The sequence below is a fragment of the Leopardus geoffroyi genome, chromosome B3 (genome assembly GCF_018350155.1).
Source record: "Leopardus geoffroyi isolate Oge1 chromosome B3, O.geoffroyi_Oge1_pat1.0, whole genome shotgun sequence".
Taxonomy (NCBI): domain Eukaryota; kingdom Metazoa; phylum Chordata; class Mammalia; order Carnivora; family Felidae; genus Leopardus; species Leopardus geoffroyi.
The window spans coordinates 115,250,871-115,271,046 of NC_059337.1; the positions used below are offsets into that span (position 1 = coordinate 115,250,871).

The 20,176-nt window shown below is 53.4% G+C and overlaps 1 protein-coding gene across 1 annotated transcript in view; it reads left to right on the top strand.

Moving 5' to 3' along the window:
* Window positions 1–9,550, top strand: part of GALNT16 (polypeptide N-acetylgalactosaminyltransferase 16) — a 93,333-nt gene extending 83,783 nt beyond the window's left edge. The window contains exons 13-15 of the mRNA XM_045448114.1: window positions 3,000–3,141; window positions 3,842–3,964; window positions 7,391–9,550. Coding sequence (XP_045304070.1) covers window positions 3,000–3,141; window positions 3,842–3,964; window positions 7,391–7,528 — 403 coding nt within the window. The 3' untranslated portion in view covers window positions 7,529–9,550. The remainder of the gene's footprint in view (window positions 1–2,999; window positions 3,142–3,841; window positions 3,965–7,390) is intronic.
* Window positions 9,551–20,176: the final 10,626 nt, after the last annotated feature.

Sequence of the window (20,176 nt, forward strand, 5' to 3'; positions counted from 1 at the left end):
GCGTCCTGCCTCAGTTCTCAGGCTGAGGGGCCAGGAGCGCCTCGGGTTGGTTTGGAAGGCCATGTGTACGCCCAGGGATACCAACGTTCCTCCAAGCAGGGGACCCTCGTGGTTGGGCCACACTTGCAGATGGTCAGTGGGGAGACCGAGGAGACCGAGGAGGCCGAGGACGGCGGCCTGTGCTTTCCTAGACCCGCCTGTAATCCCAGCACAGCCATGCCTGTCCCCTCTCGGATCCGAGCTCTGCAGCGGGCCTCAGCAATTGCTAATTTATGACTCTTATTAGGATGGTCAGGAAGAGTTGTACAACTGTGCACACCGCGTTTGCAAGGGTGCCAGTCACACAGTAGAGATTGTACATTTATTACAACACTTCCTGGCAGATGGTGTCAAAAGTCTTCCAACAAAACCAGTATATTATGACAGTTTTCTAACAGATGGAAGGGAAACGTCTTGAGGAAGGGACGCCTTTTGCTATTTCTGCAAGGGCATCTTAAGGGCTAATGGCAGCCCAGCTGGGAGGAGACCCACAGAGAGGGAAGCGGATGCTGACGTAGCTGAGCCTGGCTCGGCCAGGGAGCCCAGGAAGGGTGCTGAATGGTGAAGGTGGCCATCCCAGCTGCTCCAGGGCTGTTACCACACACACGCACACACACACACACACAGGAGCCGCATCGGGTTTGGAGATTGTTGCCTGTGCCCCCGGTTTCCTCCTTTGTGCCAGGGCCGTTGCCATGCACGGTGGTGCCCACCTCAGCTCTGAAAGCGGATCGCCCTGCACATGTCCCATTCCTTAGCACAGCTCCAGTGGGGTCTTTGCATCTCAACGCCCTTGCACCTGGCAGGGGTTGCAAGTTCAAATCCTACACTGATTCTATGGGTGATGCAAATCAATCAGGTGGGCAGCAATGAGACACTAGGGAGTTGTAGGGACTGTGGCAAACTGGGATGCAACCCCACCCCCTGCCATGCGGCAGCTGCTACCTACCACCGTGAATTAGCACCTCTCTGGAAGGCGAGCTCAGTGTGGCGTGATCTTCCTATTTTCTCAAGAGAAGCTGGATTCAGATTTCTTTGTGTAACCCTCAGGGTTTTAATATTGCCAACTAATTAACAGCAACAACCATACTATGCAGCTCAGATGGAACATGTTTGGGGCCAGATTCAGCTTGGGGGCCAGTGGTTTTCAACCTGTGGTCTAGAATTATGCAAACTCTCAAGAGGGGCCTCGAGGAGGTGGATGCTCCTGCCAGGGGCGTGCGAGAGAAAGCGAAGGTGTCTTCCTGATGCACCGAGGGAGTAAGTCACGGTTGGGGGTTCTGGGAGCTTCCGGCCAGCCCTGAGGAAGGGAGACTTGGTTTGGTCGAGATCCTGCAAGTGTCCACAACAAAGAATGCCGGAAGTGTTATGATGCCCCCTCCGCTGCCCACCCGGGTTCTCTTCGGACAGAAGTAACAAGAGGTGGTTAAGATTAGGCCAGACTCTAAGCCTTCCTGGTTCCCCTAACCCTCTGGGGCCACAATCCAAGAGGGTATGACATTCCGAACCCAGGAATATAAGCCTGCATCAGCTGGGGCCAGCAGTCTCCTTGGGTTTATTATCCACAGAGTAAGACGATGTGTCATTTGTGTGTGTGTGTGTGTGTGTGTGTGTGTGTGTGTGTTTATAATGTGTGTATAAGCATATTTTCCTGGGCATAGCAATATTTCAATAATACAATATTTTGAACTATGCCTGTTTTACTTAACAGTACGTTATAAACATTTTTCCATGTTATCAGATACTCATTCAGTCATTTTTAATGGCTACCGGGTTTTCATTACTACAGATGAATCAGAATTTATTTAGCCCGTCCCTACTGGGGGATATCTATGTTTTCAGTATAAGCAATCACTCAGAGATGGATGTCTTTTAAATTTAATCTCTGCAAACATCCGTAATTATTGCGGCAGTGTAATAAATTCCCAGGATGAGGATTGGGATCGTTAGATCAAAGGTATGCACATTATTTTGGGGGTGTTTTTTATTATTGGAGTACAGGTGGCATACAGTGTTGTATTCATTTCAGGTGTACAACACAGTGAGTCGATAATTCTGTGTACATTATGCTGTGCTCCCCATGAGTGTGCACACCGGCCACCATACAACGTTATTACAGTATTATTGTATTATTGACTATATTCTCTATATGCTGTACTTTTCTTCTCTCTGACTTACTTTACAACTGGTAGTTCATACCTCTCCACCCCCTTTATCTGTGTGTGCACATTTTTAAGGCTTTTGGTACATCATGCCGCATTGCCCTGCAGAACCATTGGGCTAATTTATGCTCTCGCCCACAGGGTGTGAGGAGATCCAATCCCGCAGCAATTGCCAACACTGGGGATTGATATTGATTAGTGTTGGTATAATTGTGGGTATATAATACGTTTTATATAAATCGATATGTTGAAATAATACATATTTATCACACATTATATTTTATGCACATATATATGGTAAACAAATACTGGTAACTCTCTAATATGTATTTCCTTGATCGTTAGTGAGATCGAATGCATTTCTATATTTGTGGGTGTTAAATTTGCCTCTCCAAAGTGATTTCTTCCCTGTCATTTTGAGATTGCCTTTTGAGTCTACATTTAGACCCTAGCTTCTCCCCAAACTTTCTTCTTTCTGGACTGGGGAGCCCTGGGTTTCTGATCTGAGCTCTCTCCCGAGGGTCCTCCCAAGGCCTGGCCTCTGGGGCGGCCCCTGGGGCTCCCAGAGCTGCTCAGACCCAGTGGGCGAGGTTCAATCTTCCCAGCGGCATCCCTGCTCTTTCCCTGTCCCCTGCCCTCCTGCCCCTGCTGGCGAGGGCTGCTCCCCAGGGCCCCTTCCCGTGAGACTGAGGCCAGACCTTGGTGCCTGGGGAGCTGACCAAGCGCTGCCCTCTGGTTGAAGGATGAGCGAGCCTGGAGGGGGCAGAGGACAAGCCTGACCATTCACTTTTCTCTCAGAGTCCCAGTGAAGGAAGTGCTCCCTGGCATCATTAAGCAGGGGGTTAATTGCTTAGAATCCCAGGGCCAAGACTCAGCCGGGAACTTCCTGCTTGGAATGGGGATCTGCAGAGGGTCCGCCAAGAACCCCCCAGCACCGCAGGTAAGCTGCTTAGGGCCCTGAGGTCCAGATCAGGACGGGGAAAGGAGCCATGGTCGTCATCCAGGAGTGGGGTGTGGGGCTTCCCTCTGCTCCTTCTCATTTTCTCTCGGCTTGCTCCCTCCACAGGGGACCATGCACGTTATCCCCTCACACGGCTCCTTGGCTCTGCTTCTGCCACATTCCCGTCCCCTTTCCTACACTTTGCACGGTTGCCCTCTGTGAACCACCCACTTTCTCCTTGCTGAGGGAGAAATGCTACCCAGCAGCACCCAGTTCTCCCCCGGGACGCAGCCATGGCCAGCATGTATGATGGGCAGCAGGGCATCCCGGACTCCTGTGTGTGCATGCATGTGCCACCTACGAGTGCGGGTGCACCTATGTCAAGACTAGTGCAGGTCATGGAAACCCCCCGGCTGCCCTGGCCCCATGTCCTGTCTTTCTCCCTATCCCCCCAGCATCCTTTGGTACATCCTTGATTGCCATTCTGGCCATTCCAGCTAAGCTCCCCCTAATACTTTATTATGAAACTTTTTAAGCATACAGAAAAGTTGAAAGAATTATACAGTGAATACCGTGCACTCCTATTATTTGTAGAAAATTCTACCAAAATACACAGTATATTTGTTTTATCACCAATCTACCCATCTATCCATCCATCACTGAGCATTTTGACTTGGCCTTTGATGTCCCTGCCTTGTAGGCGTGGCTGTTCAGTGACCATCTCATCCAGCAGCAAGGGAAGTGCCTGACTGCCACCTCCACCTCCATCACCCCGGGGTCCCTGGTCGTTCTGCAGGTGTGCAACCCAAGAGAAGGCAGGCAGGTAAGCCTCTTCGCCACCAGGGGACACACAAGGGGGTGGCAGCTCCTAGCAGGGGAGCCCTGGGTTGAAACAGATAGACTCAAGTAAGCCCTCCAGAGTAAGAGTCACTGTAAGTCAATATCTAGGTCAAATCTCTTGTTTCACTCACCGGGAAACACTTCTTCAAGTAAATGTCTGTTAAATGTCAATCCTGCCAGCCTGTGAGCTCCACGAGGGCAGGGACTGTCTGTCTTGTGTCCCTACAACACTATCCCTAGCCCCTGACAAGCACCACAGTCAAACTCGTGTTGGCTTTTACCAAGAGCCCATGCTAGGAGTTTTACAGATTATCTCATCTAATCCTCATGCAGCCCAGGGACTTGGGCCCTAGTACTATCCACATCTTACAGGTGAGTTACACTGAGGCTCACTGAATTTAAGGGACATGCGTCAGATGAAACACAGCTGGGAAGGGGTGGAGCCAGGATTCAAACCCAGTCAGTGTGACCCCTAAGCCCACAGTCTTAACCCAAAACACAGTAGATGCTCGATAACTACTTCCTTTCCTGTCTTTTCTTTTCTTTTCCTTTCTTTTCTTCTCTTTTTTTCTTCTTCTTCTTCTTCTTCTTCTTCTTCTTCTTCTTCTTCTTCTTCAGAGAAAAAGAGAGTACAAGCAGGGGAGGGGCAGAGAGAGAGGGAGTGAGGATCCCAAGCAGACTCTGGGCTGTCGGCATGGAGCCCCATGCTGGGCTCTATCTCATGACAGCGAGATCATGACCTGAGCCGAAATCAAGAGTCAGACACTCAACCAACTGAGTCACCCAGGTGCCCTTCAGTAAATATTTCTTGATCGTGGCTGTTGGGAAACTGAGATCCAGATACACTGATTTCCAGGCATGACAGGCTCACAGGAGCACTGTTTTTTCCATTTGTCAAACACTCACCCACCCTGTTTCCATTAATCCTGGGAGACAGGCCAGGCCCACCTGTTGAGGAAGAAACCGATGTTCAGAGAGATGACATCACTTGCTCAGAATACACAGCAGCCAGTGACAGTCAGCCGGCTCCCTTCCTGGCTGGGAGGGTTCCCCTCTGCCCGAGGAATGGGACACAAAGGATGGCGGCCTGCTCCGGCCCTTCCTCTGCCCACCAACCGCCTCCCCTCTCCCTCTCTGTGCCTGACCCTGGCCAGCCAGCTGCACAATGCAGGGATGAGGAGAGCGCCTAGCTCTCTGACTTGGCCTGCAGGGCTTCCTCCCACCTTTTTCCTGTTTGCCTGGGTCAGCTCTTTCTTTAGGGATGACTGGCAATTTGCTATTCCATTCTGGAAAAGCAGCCAGATCCTCTCCTCCAGCCTCTGGGTGTATGTGAGTGCATGCATGTGTGTGTGTGCATGCACACGCGTGTGAATTGTGTGCCATGATCTGCTTGCTGAGCCCGAGGGATACTTCTGAGGAGTTTCTGATTGGCAGATGTAGTTTGTCCTGCCCCCTCAGGCTGCCTGCCCTCTGCCCCTGCCCTGCAGGGAGGGAGGCCCTCAGGCTCTCCTTCACTGGGAGCCTCAGACCTTTCTGAGACCAGGCTTTGAGCCCACTCCCATTCCTCCTTGCTGAGGCCGAGCTAGGAAGTAGCTCCCAGGGCAGCTGAATATTTCTCTGGAGCTGAAGCATCTTTTCCCCTCCATGCTGACCCAGCCCCAGGGGCTTGTGGGAATTTCTCTTGGCCCCATTCACTCTGCTCCTGCAAGTCTTGCCAGGCCCCCAGCAGCGCCCTGGGCCACTGGGGCCTGTCCTCCAAGAGGACAGGATGAGCAGGTCTCCCACTGCTGGTGCCTTCTCAAAGCTAGGCCTCCCTCCTTGGTCCCCTTTTGGCCTCCAAGGCCACTTGGGCATCATGTATCTAAGAGGCCCTGTATATTGGAGCCAGTATGATGGCATTGGCAGACCCCAGCCCGACCACCCCTCACCTCTCCGAGCCTCTGTCTCCTCCCTGCCTGCCTTGCAAGGCACCTGTAAGAACAGAGGCTGAAGAGATGGGAGAGTGTCCAGGGCTGAGTGGCCAAGAGAGTTGGAAAGGCCCTGTAACTGCCCGATGACGGCATGGGTAAGAAGTGAGAATCCTGCAGTTTGGGGACCGCCTCCAGTGATGGGATGATTCATTCCTTCATGCGCACATTCATCCTTTGTAAACACTGTGCTAGGTGCCTACCTGTGCCAAAGGATATCCTTTGCCCAGTAGGGACGAGTGTGGCCAGCCCCTTCCAGGAGGTCAGGGACTAGAGGGGTACAAAGCAACTGATGCTGGGAATTCCAGAGGGACCAAGGCCTTGTCCTACCCACTGCCCCAACTTTCAGGCCAGGGACCCCTCACTGCTGGGGCTGCGTGGGCACCCCACAGGCCTACATTCCGAAGGTGAGTCTGCAGCCCGCAACTTCTCCCCACCCCACCCAGTCCACCTCCCAAGTCAGTTCCCTTCTCTGCCCACCTCAGCCCCTGCAGCCCTAGATCCGGCCCTGTAGCTGGGTACGGCTCAGGCCTTCTGCTGGCACTCCAGCTGAGTGTGTGACCTCACCCTTCAGAGCCCTGGGGGCTCCATGTGTGGGCGAGCATTCCCTACCCCCTTAAAGCCTGGGCCAGCCTCTCTCCCCTTCTCCCGATTGTTCCAAAGGACACACCATCCTCCACCCAGGCACCTCCAGATGTTCCACAGGAACACCTCTTTTCCCCTTTGTGAAGCCTGGGGAAAGGGAGGCACAGGGTGGGCACTGGGATGGGGACACCAGGCCTCCTACCATCCTGCTGGGCTCACTGAGTCATCACTGCAGAGATGGCGGCCGGTTCCCACTCAAGGGTGTCGATCACCCACCGCACAGTTACAGGCCAGGTCAGACGCTTAGAGCCGCAGGGAGAAGAAATCTTGTTTGAAGAAGCAAAAGATGCACCAGGCCAGGCCCCACGGACTCAAACGCCAACAGGGAGGGGCAGGCTGTGCTGCAGGAGAACGTAGGGACCGGGCAGGACCTTGGTCAGTGGACAGCAAGAGTCCCAGCTGCAGCAGGGGGCAGCCGCTCAGCCTCAACCGCCTGATGCCACATGAGAAACTGGGCCCACGTCTAAAGGGAAGCTGGAAACACAGAGTTTCATGTGACGACCAAGCCAAAGCTTAAACACTATGCAGGCCAAACAAAATACATCCCTGGGTTTGATTCATTCAGCCTGTGGGCCTCTGATCTAGACTGCTGAATGAGGCAAGAGTGCATCAGAAGGGGAGGGGGTTAAGGAGGCGTGCGAGGTCAGGGAGCTCTTGGGTAGGGGACAGTCCGCTTCAAATGAGGAGGGTGTGTCCTAGGTATATTCAGGCCACTTACATACATGGGAAATGGACTTCTGAGCATTGTTATTTTTAATCATTGTGTTTTCGTCATCCTCCTTCCCCCCCCCCCCCAGAGATGGAGGAGAAAAGCCTCTTTCATCCAGCACTCGGTCAGCGGCCTCTGCCTGGAGGCCAAGCCCGCCCAGCTTGTGACCAGCAAGTGCCAGGCCGACGCCCCGGCCCAGCAGTGGCAGCTGTTGCCCCACACATGACGGTAGCCTGGGGCCTCCTGTACCTTTTGCATGAGACTTTGGGACTGGAAGCGGGTTAGGGTGGGGGAGTGTAAAGCAGGCCGTTCCCATCTCCTCGCATTTCTGCCGGAATCATCAGCAAACACCCCCTGCCACGACACACGTTTCTCCAAAGCTTGTTCCGGGGGGGCCACGGGGGAGCAGGCCCCGACGCCCTGGCTGCCGTCCCGGCCTCGCCCCGGAAGAGGAGACGGTCAGGATGCAGGACTGCTGCTGGGCAGAGACTGGGCAGGCCCCCTGGCCCTCTGTTCCCTCCCTTCGCCCTCCTGGGGTTCCGGACCGTGTTTTGGGGGCCCTCGCCTGTTGGCTGGGGAGAACAAGGACAGAAGCCCACGCAGGGCCCCTGCTGGGTCACAGGGCCCGCCTGTGGGGTCAGCGTGAGAGGTGAATGTGGGCGGCGTGGATGGGGAGGGCGGGGAGGGGGCAGCCTGAAGGCAGGGAGAGAACAGGGAGGAGGTGAGAAGCTCAGTGGCCTGTCCCAGGCAGGTGCTGGGTTGAGTGCGGGAGGGATGGGATCTGGAGCAGAGGATGATGGGTCATTTGCAGAAGGACATGGATGGAAAAGCAGCGAAGCACCAAAAGAGTGACTCTCCTCCCGACAGCCCATCCTTCCTCCCATGCTGTACCAGTCCCCGGGCGCTGTGCCCTGCACTCTGGTCTTCACGCTCTGCACAAGAGGCTGCAGGGGGCTGTTCAGGGGCAGCCTTGGGACACAGTTTATTAAACAGATCCCACTTCTGGTTGGCTGTGCGCCAGGCCAAGACCTCTTTCTTGGACCTTAAGACCAGCTGATGCCCTGTCCCCTCTGCCTGGGTCCATGGTGATGACCCTGTAGGGACAGGCGGCCGCCCCGCACCGCTGAGCAGCCCCATCCTTATTCAGACCTTTTGACTCCTGCCTTCTCAAAAGCCTTTGCCTCTGTAAATACTGTATCATGGCATTGAGGTGGCTGGGATGAGCAGGACCTCCCTTCTGGAGCTAAACGTTCCCTAAGACATTAGGGAGTAAGTCGTGCAGCCTAAGCCTCATCCCCGCCCCTCCCCACTGCAAGAGGGAGGCCTGAGAGGGTCAGTCCCCGCAGTGGGCCAGGAGGCTGGCTGGCAGCTCCTGTTCGTGTAGACAGCCCCCTTCTCACAGCCACTGGGCCCATGGCCTAGTCTCAGAAGGGCTTCTGCTATTCCCCATCTCCTCCTGCCCAACCCCACTGGCTCAGGCAGCGTGATCTTCAGCCAAAGAGCAGTGGTACAAGGACCCCTGGGAATCCCCCCTCCCAAAGCAAATCAGCCTGGGCCCCCTAGAGAATTCATGGATTCCAGAGGGCCTAGGAATCCTCTGAAATTGTCCCTCAAATAGTGCATGTGTGTGCATATATGCATTTTCCTGGGGAGAGGGTCCGTGGATTTCCCCAGCTTCTTACAGAGGTACCCGATCCCCAAAGGATCTGAACTTCTGCTCTGGATTGGCACGACCATCCAGCTGAGCTGCCGTGTCCCTTCTCCCTCCCTGGCGTGCCTAAACTGCTAGTGTCCTCTTCCTTGCTGTCCTCCGGCCAGCAGCCCCACGGTGGGGGGTTCTCAGTGGCTTCCTCTCACCTCCTGGCTCTCACCGGGCCCTCTTAAGCAGTGCTTCTGTGCCCCAGCAAGGGGCCCTTGGCCCCCAGGGCCACTATCTTCCGTCCTCTGCCACTATGTTTCATCCACCCCCATCTCTGTCGTGCGAGTCCGCCCCACAGGCAGCACGAACCTTTGGGGAGGGGGGCATGGCTTCCCTCGTTGAATGTAAGAGGACTGCCGCTCAGGGAAGCCCCTGAGAAGCCGTTCCTTCCCTGTGGTCAGGCTGCACTTGTCAGCCGTCCTTTGTGGGACTCAGCCCTGTTCTGGTTTTGCTTTTCCTCCTCTTGACCAAAGCATGTGCCACTAGCTGTCCCCGAGGGCCTTGTCTTTATGAACCACACATCTGGAATAAAACCACTTCTCACACGTACACGTGCACCGGTGCCTTCCTTTCTGATGCCAGAGCTGCCCTCCTCTGCCTCATGGAGGGGAAGTTGAGGCGTCCATTCTGCCAAGAGGAAACACACTGGGGTCTAACCCCCTCCTGCACCTGACAGCTTGCTTCTCGGCCTATGTGTCCCCTGGTACCCCAAGGAGTCCTGGATGACAGACTGGCTGCTCCAGGGGAGCCGGCAGGTGGCCCTGCTTCTGGAGCAGGCTGGCACCAGAGGCCAGGTTCCTGTGACCTCGTGGACCCTCCTTGGGGCCCTATGTGGGGCTTTGGAGTGGAAACCAAGGTTTTTTTTTTCCAAATTCTTGCCTTTTACCAACCTGCTCTCCTTCCCTGGGTGATAGCCCCAGCCCCTCAGAGCTGCTCTTCTCCACCCCTACCACATAAGAAGGCAGTGGTAAAGTGCAGGCGGGACATCTCCCGAGGTAGGCACAGCAAAAGAATTCCAGAAAGAGCCCTATCAGCCTAGCCTTGTTGATCCGATGGCAGATGCTCGGCCTAATGTTTCCATGGAAACAATAGAAAGCCCCCACTGCTTCTGATCACAGAAGTCGAACCTACCCAGGTAAAAAGAAACGCTGCTTCAGTGAATAGATAAACTGTGGTGGGCAGGCCAGCGTGCAACTAAACCTGTGCCGACACAGCCGTTTCTGCTCCCACCCCCACTTCACCTCGGGGCTGCTCGTCCGGGGCCCCCCAGAACTGCGGACCGCCATGCCCGACGGGCCCGGAGCAAAGCCCTGGCTGGTGAGTGTGGCTGCAGAGCCCAGCTTGGGCTAACTGGGCGCAGGGCACAATTCACTGCAGAAATCTCTCTCTCTCTCTCTCTCTCTCTGTTCGTCCTCTCAAGGAGCGCATCCCACTGCCCACTGCCTTCTCCGGACTCTCTCCTGGCCAGGCTGGGCCAACTTTCCACCTTCCGTCTGTTCTCCTTCCCAGCCTCAAAGGGCTCCGGTGCTGCTTCTCCTGAGTCGTGCTTTCTTGCCCTCCTCCAAACCTACCTCTCTGGAGGCCCAGTTTCTCTGACCCTTTTTTTTTTTTTTTTTTTCTGGAAAGTAAGACTGGTAGCCTTTAGCCCGCTCTTGGAGGGGTGAGCAAAAGCTCTCAGGTTGGCCCTTAGCAACAACGGACCTTACAGAACCCAGCAGAAGAGTCTCGAAGAGCACACAAGTGGGGAGGGCAGGAGGGACATGGCTGTGAGGCCAGCCTCCCATTTGTTCAGCAAGGAGGGATTCCTCCATCCCCGAGCCTCTGTGACTTGGCTTCAGTTTTCTCTTCTTTTCTTTTCTTTCTTTTTTTTAATGTTTATTTTTGAGAGAGAGAGCACAAGCAGGGGAGGGGCAGAGAGAGGGAGACACAGAATCTGAAGCAGGCTCCAGGCTCTGAGCTGTCAGCACAGAGCCCAATGCGGGGCTTGAACTCCCAAACTGTGAGATCATGACCTGAGCTGAAGTCAGAAGCTTAACCGACTGAGCCACCCAGGCGCCCCTTGGCTTCAGTTTTCATAGAGGCTCTGTCCTGCGTCCCTCAGGAGGGGTCTCTCCATCTGCAGTTGGGAGAAACAACGTGGGCAATACCTGTCTTCCAAGGGGTCCGGCAGCCCCACGCCTGTGGAGAATCTTCCAGCACCAAATGGGGTTCAAGGGAACAGGAAAGGAAAAGCTACAGGTCATGATACCCACAACTTCATTCCCGACAATGTCCCCAGTGTCCCTGGTATTGCTGTATGTCCCCTATAGTGGTTGAGTCCATTTCCTCCAGAAGGTGGGGGGCGGGACAGGCAGCTTCTCATCTTAAAAGGTCTTCACTGGTGGGCACTTAGCAAAGACCTCAGGTGTGGCAGGCCGGGGCCACCCTCTCCTGGGCCCGCAACCGGGCTATGTGGTCACCAAGCAGGAAGGAGCCTCCAAAGCCATCTGAGGACAGCCCTCTGTTGTGGGACTCAATCCCTCTATACTACAAAGAAAATAGGAGTGTGGGCCTCAGGCTCCTGTCAGCCAGTCTGTCCCCGCTCTGCCACGTACTGGTCATGGGGTCCTGAGTCCCTTACTTCATCTCTCAGCCTCAGTTTCCTCACGTGGAAGTTGGGGATACTCATAGCACTGGAGGGGTTTTGCGAGGACTGATCTACCTCACGAGTGCAAAGCATCTTTCTAAAAGCTTAGTAAATGTGTGTGAGTGCTACTACTAATAAGCAGTGCCTTTCAGGGTGCCTGCTACATGCCAGGCACTTTACCAGGGGTGGGGACACAAACGTAAAAAAAACCAGAAATATTCTAGCAGGGGACATGGCCACACAGGCCATCATAAAAGCCCCAGGGAACTATGGGAGCAGCAAGGAGGGGCCTCTCGCTGTGGCCTTCGGGCCAGGGAGTCCCGATGCACCCTGGACCATGCCTGCCTCGGCTGGGCAACGGGCTGGACGAGGCCTGGCAGACCCTAGCTACACCAGCCCGGCTCGTAGCTCGGCAGGAAGTGGTGAGTGGCCCAGACTTGTTACCCCAGTGCGCACAGCATCGTAGTGATGCAGACCAGCCCGTAATCATAGAAGGATTTTAGAAGGAAGCTATGGCAGCGGTTTAACCCCAACAGACAAACCCTTTGCTTCTTAAGCTACTGGCCATTCCTCCAGGGCTCACTTTCCTTTATTTGGTGAGGGCAGAAGAAAGGGCGGGGAAATAGATGGCCTGAAAATTTTAATGACTCTCATCTGGAAAGAATGAACACAAATGACCAGGAGGTGTTCCAGAAAGACTTGTTTTCTCCTTCCTCCTCGGTTCAGGTTATCTCTGATCCACCCAAACCCCCTGAAACCCAAGCCTGTCTTTCAACAGATTGCCTTTCAAATAAGTGTCGCTCAAAGTTTGGCCCAGATCACCTGCTGGAATCACTCGAGGTGCCTCGTAAGCATGTCGGTTCCCGGGCTCTGACCCAGACCTGCGGACTCCGAATTTCTGTGTGTGCCCAGGGGCCTAGGTGATACAAATGCACCTGAAGTCTGCAGCCCTCTGAAGCAGGAAGGAGAACTGGAGGCCCGGGGAGGAGAGGCCATGCAGGGGAGACTCAGGACGAGCCTGAGCTCTTCAGGGATGCCTCTCATGGATCATTCAGTCTCTCACACCTGCGGCGTATTCACCGTGAACATGACCGAGCCCACGATGATGTGCTGAGCACCTACCCCAGAGGACAGACAATGGGCTCAGAGAGTCCTGCAAACCACCAATGGTCAAGGCTGTCCATTGCCAGGCACCAGACCACCAGGCCAACCGCAGCTCCCACCCCGTGTCCTTCACCCTGGGATCCAGCCACACTCACCTATGTCATTTCTGGAAGTTTCTTTCTGCCCTCTCTTGACTGTGCTTGCTGTTCCTTCCACTCTCTACCTTGTTGTCTCCATGGGTCACTGCTACCCATTTTTCCAGGCAGATGTCGCTTCCACGAGCAAACGTCCCTGGGTCACCGATGTGTCTGAGGGCACCTTTCCAACCTGTCTCTTCAATGTCTTGAATGTTCCTCTCCAGCCATGCTGGCCACCTTCCTCCATGTGCTGTGATAAGGACTTGTCTTCTCTAGTCCTTCTTTGTCCCCTGTTTGCCGTGGGCTGTGGCTCTTGGATAACAGGACCCGTGTCTGCTCCCCATAGCCGCAGCACAGAGCCTGGCTCTCCGAATCACAGTAAAGTCTGGCTTGCCCAATGAATGAGCTCACAGATTCCAGCGGGGCTGTTTTTTATTTTGTTTTGCTTTGCTTTGTCTTGTTCTGTTTTGTTTTGTTTTAGTGACAAGGCATTTCTACTTTTAGGAAATAGGACATTGCATACGGAAAGCACTCAGTCCATATTTGTTCATTTTTCCTCTCACTTGTCCTAAAAGCTCAATATCTTCACAACTCCACCCTTCCTACTTGTATTTTCAAATTGTCATTTTTATGTTTCGTTGTCTCTAAGCCCTCAACAGCAAGGCGTTGGTAATGCCGAGGGCTGACATGGATCATTTCCCGGGGACCCTGAGCTTGAGATGCCAAATGTGCATTCTTTCATTGTTCCCCAACACCTCTCGTGAGGTAGGTTCTGGTTTGCCCACTTCATGGATGAGGGATAGGGGTGGCTCAGTCAGGAGAAGAAACTTGCCCAAGGACACATAGCGAGGTTTAAACTCAGTCCCAGAGAAGTGTAAGTTGTGTGGTCCCACGGACCAGATGTGTCTGGGAACCTACTAGAAATGCAAACTCTCGGGCCCCACTCAACCTACTGCAGCGGGGCTCAGCGCTTGCCCTCACACACTTGCCCGGAGTGTAACCGGCCCCCAGAGGGTTCTGATGCTCACTCAAGTTTGAGAGTCACTGGTTCGGTGACTGGGATGGGTCCTGGTCCCCTGACTGGAGGGCATGAGTCACCGCCTGGCACAGTTGGCTCGGAGAGCCGATGCTTGGGCTGCGGGCCGTGCTCTCTCTGCTAGGCAGGCTGCCTCCCGCAGAGCCCTGGGCTGTGACGGGTCTCTCTGGGGCAGAGGCTGGGTGGGTATGAGACTGAGCCAAGGTTTGCTGCTGAGCCAGATGCCGCATGCCAACCTCGCTCTATGTGATTGATGAGTTTCTTCCCCAACACCAGCCACAGATGGCTGACATGGTTATAGAAACGCTCTCAGCCTAGAAGACCCATTAATCAAGGAATCAGTACTGCACCCGCAGCCTGCGGGACAGGCCTGCGTTTCGCCATGAGTTATGCGGCCAAGTCCTTCCTACGGATCATCTGACCGATGACATTCATAGCCAGTCCTATCACTTAGTCGCCAGTCACCGAGCTTCGCACATTTTAGCTTCTTGAATCCTCACAGGAACTCTGTCAGGTAGGTGTTTTCATTATCGCTCCATTTACAGACTAGGCAACTGGGGCCCAGAGAGGTTAACACGCTTGCCCAAGATCACCCAGCTATTAGGGGTAGAGCCAGGATGTAAAATCACAAAGTCTGCAGGGCCTGGGCGGCTCAGCCAGTTAGGCGGCCGACTTCAGCTCGGGTCATGACCTCACAGTTTGTGAGATCGAGCCCCGTGTCAGGCTCTGCGCTGAGAACACAGAGCCTACTTGAGATTCCCTGTCTCTCTCTGTCTCTGCCCCTCCCCTGCTCATGCTCTGTCTGTCTGTCTCTCTCTCTCTCAAAAATAAACACTAAAAAACAATTTCTTTTAAAGAAAAGAAAATCATGAAGTTTGAACCAGGGTCCATATTCTGCACTGCCCTTTATCGCCCTTCACATATGACTTCATATCCTCCTACCAACACCACAAATAAATAATGTCGATTTATGTTGAGAGAGAGAGAAGGAGAACATGGGGGGAGGGGCAGAGAGAGAGGGAGACAGGGAATCCCAAGCAGGCTCTGTGCTGTCAGCGCAGAGCCCGACACGGGGCTCGATCTCACAAACTGTGAGGTCGTGACCCGAGCGCAAATCAAGAGTCTCAGCCACCCAGGCGCCCCCAACGCCAACACTTTTGCATTGTTCTTTCCCCATCTTGCACATAAGGAAACTGAGGCCCCATGCAAAGCTCTCAGTCTCAGTCCAGGGCCCCAAACTTGTCCCCCGCCAGCCAACATCTCTTCATAGCTGATTCATAGAAGCCTGAGAGGGAGGGGTGGCCGGGGTTGACTCCTCATCTACAGATGTAGAAAAGGCTGAGAGGCCACGAGCCCCAAGCCACGGGGCAGGAAATGGGGAGCACCGGGACTCAGTAGACCGGAGAACACGACAGTCCACATCACGGTGACAGAAGCACTTGCCGATGGCTCTGCCTGGTGCCAGCTGTCTTCTCCAGAGCTCAGGAGGGTGAGACCCTCCGAACGATCTGGCCCCACAGGCAGAGGGCTGCTTTGTTGTGTGGTCTGCTTTCTCCCTGAATGCCGGCCAGGGCTAGTGTTTTCCAAAGGCATTATTTTTCCTCGACAGCTCGCCTTGTGCTTGTTCGGGTGGAATCTTCTGCAGACCTGCCGCTCTGGCTTTGTCCACCTACGGCGGGGATTTGAGGATGCTTCGTGGAGCCCAGGGGTTCACTCTCAGTGTGAACCAGAAGCCTGGGTCTTTGCGTGCTCATCAAGCGGCTGGGCTTATTTTAAATGTATCATAACCAAATGTGTCCATGCCAGTTATTTGGGGGCTGGTTTACTGTGTGCCAGCAGGGGTGGAGGAGGAGAGCTCTAGCCTTGCAGTTAGAGCCTTGCTCCAGCCCTGGCCCAACCATTCTGTACTGGGTGACCTCTGGCAAGCCACTTAGGCTTCCTGAGCCTCAGTGTCCTCTTCTGAGAAATGGGAGTGACATAGGGAAAGATCAGATGAGAAAATGTGCCTTGTGGATGGGAAAGCATGTGCAGCAGCCTGGAAACGGGGAGACTGTCTCTGCCCCTGGGGCAGGCCAGAGCTACTAGACCCCCAGGCTGAGGATTTTCCAGATGCTAAGGACATGCTCCAGCCATCAGAGCTCAGTCAGGGGGACCCAAGGGGGTGGGAAGCTGCCTAGGAAAGAAGGGGTGCGGCGTCCAGGGTCCCACCTTGTTCCTGCTGATGAAAAAAGCCTATGAAAACTTTTTTGGTGGCACTTGCTTTTCCCTTTGAGAACCAGCAGGGGTTCCAGCAGTAGATCCAGCAGGGGACTTGATGTTACAAGAAGGCTTTGAAAACCTTCAGACTCCCGGGGTAAGCCAGGACGGGAGCCGGGAGGGAGGCTGAGGCAGGAAGCGTAGCTCCGTCTGGGGTCCCTCTCTCATCTGCATCCCTCCACCCCACCCCTGATATGGAGTAGGGCTCACTGGGTCTGCCCCAGGGAGCAGAGGAGATGACTGTCCTGGGCCGGGAGCCTCTGTCTGTGGAGGACACATAGAATGCGGCCTTGCCTCTCTCAGAAGGCCTGAGGGCCAATGCCCAAGCCACACCGTTGAGAAGGCCCAGAGATACTTATCAGTGACACAGAGGAAGGCATGGTTGGGCAGCCCCTTCTCGGCCCAGGCCTCACTCTGCCTGGCAGGGCACAAAGAGCACGGGCTGTGGAGCCAAACCTAGAGCTGAAGCCTGGCTGTTTCTCTTAGTACCTGGGCGACATGTGGCAAGTTACTTGACCCCTCTAAACCTCAGTCCTCTCACTGGCAAAGCGGGGATAATACCACCTACTTCTTAGGGATGCTGTAAAATCTGAACGGGCTATTTGTGGAGGGGTTGGCCAGAGGAGGGCCCAAACTCTTTGAGGGGCTGTTTGTCTTGTCGCAGCTGGACCATCAGACCTTCACACAGGGAATGGGATCGAGAGTGTTTGTGAGTGAATGAATGAGTGAGTGAATGAATGAATGAATGGAGCTCTGTGTGGGGCAACTGAGTCTCCCTGGGAAGGCCTTGACTCCAACCTTAGCCCCAGCGCTAGCTCAGGGTCCCCAGGACTCCCAAGGGGGGCATGTGTTCAAGATAGATACATGTTAGGCTCATTAACTTTGTGGACAGAGGAGACTGGCAGGCATGGAGCTGAGAGATGGACGAATGGATGTAATTTATGGGCAAGAATGCCCGAGAGCATCCCTGAGATTCTCCACCTCCATCCCTAGTCCTAGGGGTTCCCCGAGTGCCCATTCTTTCCCCTTCTACTGTGAATCAGGGTTGTATTGGAGCTGCCTGTACTTTTCTATGCTCCCACTAGATTGCAAACTGCATGAAGAAAAAGACACGTCCACAGCACCTCGGACAATGCCTGGCACATACACAAAGATGTGTGTCAAGGGAATAAAGGAGTATAAAAAACTGCTATTCTCCCTCAGTTCTGAGAATGTCTGGTCTTGGAACACAGGGTTCTCAGCTTTCTTTTCTTTTTTAATGTTTATTTATTTTGAGAGAGAGAGAGAGAGAACATGAGCCGGGGAGCGGGGCAGAGGAAGAGAGAGAAACCCAAGCAGACTGCACACTGTCAGCACAGCACCCCACGTGGGGCTTGAACCCACAAACCATGAGATCACGACCTGAGCAGAAATCAAGAGTCGGGCGCTTAACTGACTGAACCACCCAGGTGTCCCTCAGCTTTCTCTTCTAACCTGGCTGTTGATTTGGGTTTTTAAGAAATCAGATGAGGTCTGACCAGGGAAAATTCCGTTTCATTAGGCCCAGGAGACCCAGCATTTGCAAGTTAATGCCAAATCAGTGCCTGATTAAACAATGCATGTGAGAACAAGGGGAGACAGCAGAGATGATGCAGCAAATACAGAGGGAGAGGCACCTGCCTGGTGAGAAAACTGCCTTACATACTAATGAATGTGTCCAAGGCTAAGGCAGCGACAACTACAGCTTTGGGATGATCTGAAGTTTTAGTTTAAACTGGCAGCAGGGAGAAAGGACGAAGGCTTCTCTGTGTACTAAGCTGTGGCCTATCTTGCAGCGTTTGTCCAGGGCTAGGTCTTGGCTCAGGATGCAGGAGTCTTTATTTGCATACAAATTGCTAACATCAACAAAGTCTTTGCTCAAAAAATTTTTAGGTAAGATGTTATTGCTTCCCTGAAGGCCATAATTCCTTGGTTTTTCTCCTCAATATTCTCCTCACTTAGAGCCACTCACATTGACCCAGATCTTCCACCCCAGGAGTGTGGAGGGAGAGTGGAGGGAGCCAAAGGAAGGGAGCACGAAGAAGGGAACAGGTGGTTGAGCAATTGGACCCGCTTTCAGGATGCTCAAAACTTGACCTAAGGGTTTTAAGTATTTTAATCCTCAAGCCAACTCTGGGGGTTGGTCACTATTATCATCTCCATTTATAACAAGGGAATCAAGGTCAGGAAATGTTATGAGTTGCTCAGGATCCCAATGGCAGGGCCTGGACTCACAAGATGTCTGGCTCCTAGAATTATGTTCTTTTTCTTTTTTTTTATGTTTATTTATTTTTGAGAGAGTGAGAGCGAGCACAAGCAGGGATGGGGCAGAGAGAGAGGGAGACACAGAATCCGAAGCAGGCTCCAGGCTCCGAGCCATCAGCACAGAGCCCGACCCGGGGCTCAAACTCACCAGCTGTGAGATCATGACCTAAGCCGAAGTCGGATGCTCAACCCACTGAGGCACCGAAGCACCCCTCCTAGAATTATATTCTTAAACGAACTATCTCTGTAAATCACTTACTCTTTACATCTCTTTAAATATATTAGACAGTCCTGTTAAAATTATTGACGGTGTGCAGGGGTTACTGGCTTGTCCTTGAACTGTTTTCAGCTCTGAGAGAGCTGGGGAGCTTTCTGGAGTTATCGCCAGGGTAGGGCTGGCTACGTAATTTGCAGGGCTCAGTGTAAAATGAATATATGGGTCACCTAATTCATAAATTATTAAGAATTTCAAAAATGACGGCGGCAGAGTGGGTCCCTCAAAGCCCTGGGCCCTGTACAACTTTTAAGTGCATAGGTTGTATGCCTATGAAGCTGGCTCTGAGTCAGGGTTCTGGGTAGAAACATGTCTGCTTTGTCCTGGAACTTGCCATTAGGTCTGGCACACGATAACCATTAAAAAACTACTGGTTATGGGGTGCGTGGGTGGCTCAGTCGGTTAGGCGTTGACTCTTGATCTCGCAGTTTGTAAGTTCGAGCCCCACGTAGGGCTCTGTGTTGGCAGTGTGGAGCCTGCTTGGGATTCTCTTTCCCTCTCTCTGCCCTTCTTTCACTTGTGTATGCTATACTCACTCTTTTCTCTCTCTCAAATAAATAAGCTTTAAAAATTTAAAAAAAAAAAGAGCCAGAGAGATGAGTCTAAACTGGTTTAAAGACTCTGCAGACAGCCGTGTTGCCCACTAAGTGGAAGAAGCTGATCTTTGGGACAAACGGAGCTGACACATAAAGGGGGACAGAGACCAGAACTGGTAGGCATTCCTGACTGCCCATGTTTCTGGTTTTGTTTGACCCGGAGGTTCATCTGTGTTCTGGCTTCTCCTGCAGTTTGACATATGACCCAATAAGCCACACCCCCTCTATTGCTGCCCGCGCAATGGCTGGTTGGCAGCCCTGTTTAAGATGGGAAGGGCTGTTTTGGATGGGGTCAGCGGGGAGGGGCGACGAGTTCCCTCTGGAACTGGCCTGTGTTTTCAAGATGAGTGTCTGCTCTTAGGGAACAGAAAAGTTAACCCCATCTACAGGAGGGACATTCATGTGTGGGCCTCCTTCGCTCTGACCACGTAACCAACTGATACAATTACCCGCACTCGAAGCATATTTACTCTGTAGAGAAAGACCTAATTTTGCAAACAGGCAATGATCACAGTCTCCTCGGCGACTGGTGGTCCTCACTTAGGAAGGGACTGAAGTTAGCAGGACAAAATCAGCTCTCAAGTGTCAGCCTAATGAGTCCTTCTGACTCCTAGCACATGGTCCCCCTGTATGACAGCTCACCTCCCAACCAGACTGAGGAAGATTACGGAGAGGGGCCGAGAAGCTTGAAATTGGGTATTCAGAAAACACATTTACTTTCCTCTAACAGGAACGACGTGTCAAGTGCAATTACCCACACTGAGGCTGGGCGTGAGTTGGCAGCTTTTTCAAAACTGTCGTTGTAAAGCTGTCAGAGGTGGGAATGCCTCCTTTCAGACTGGCGCGCTGTGTCCGGTCAGAAG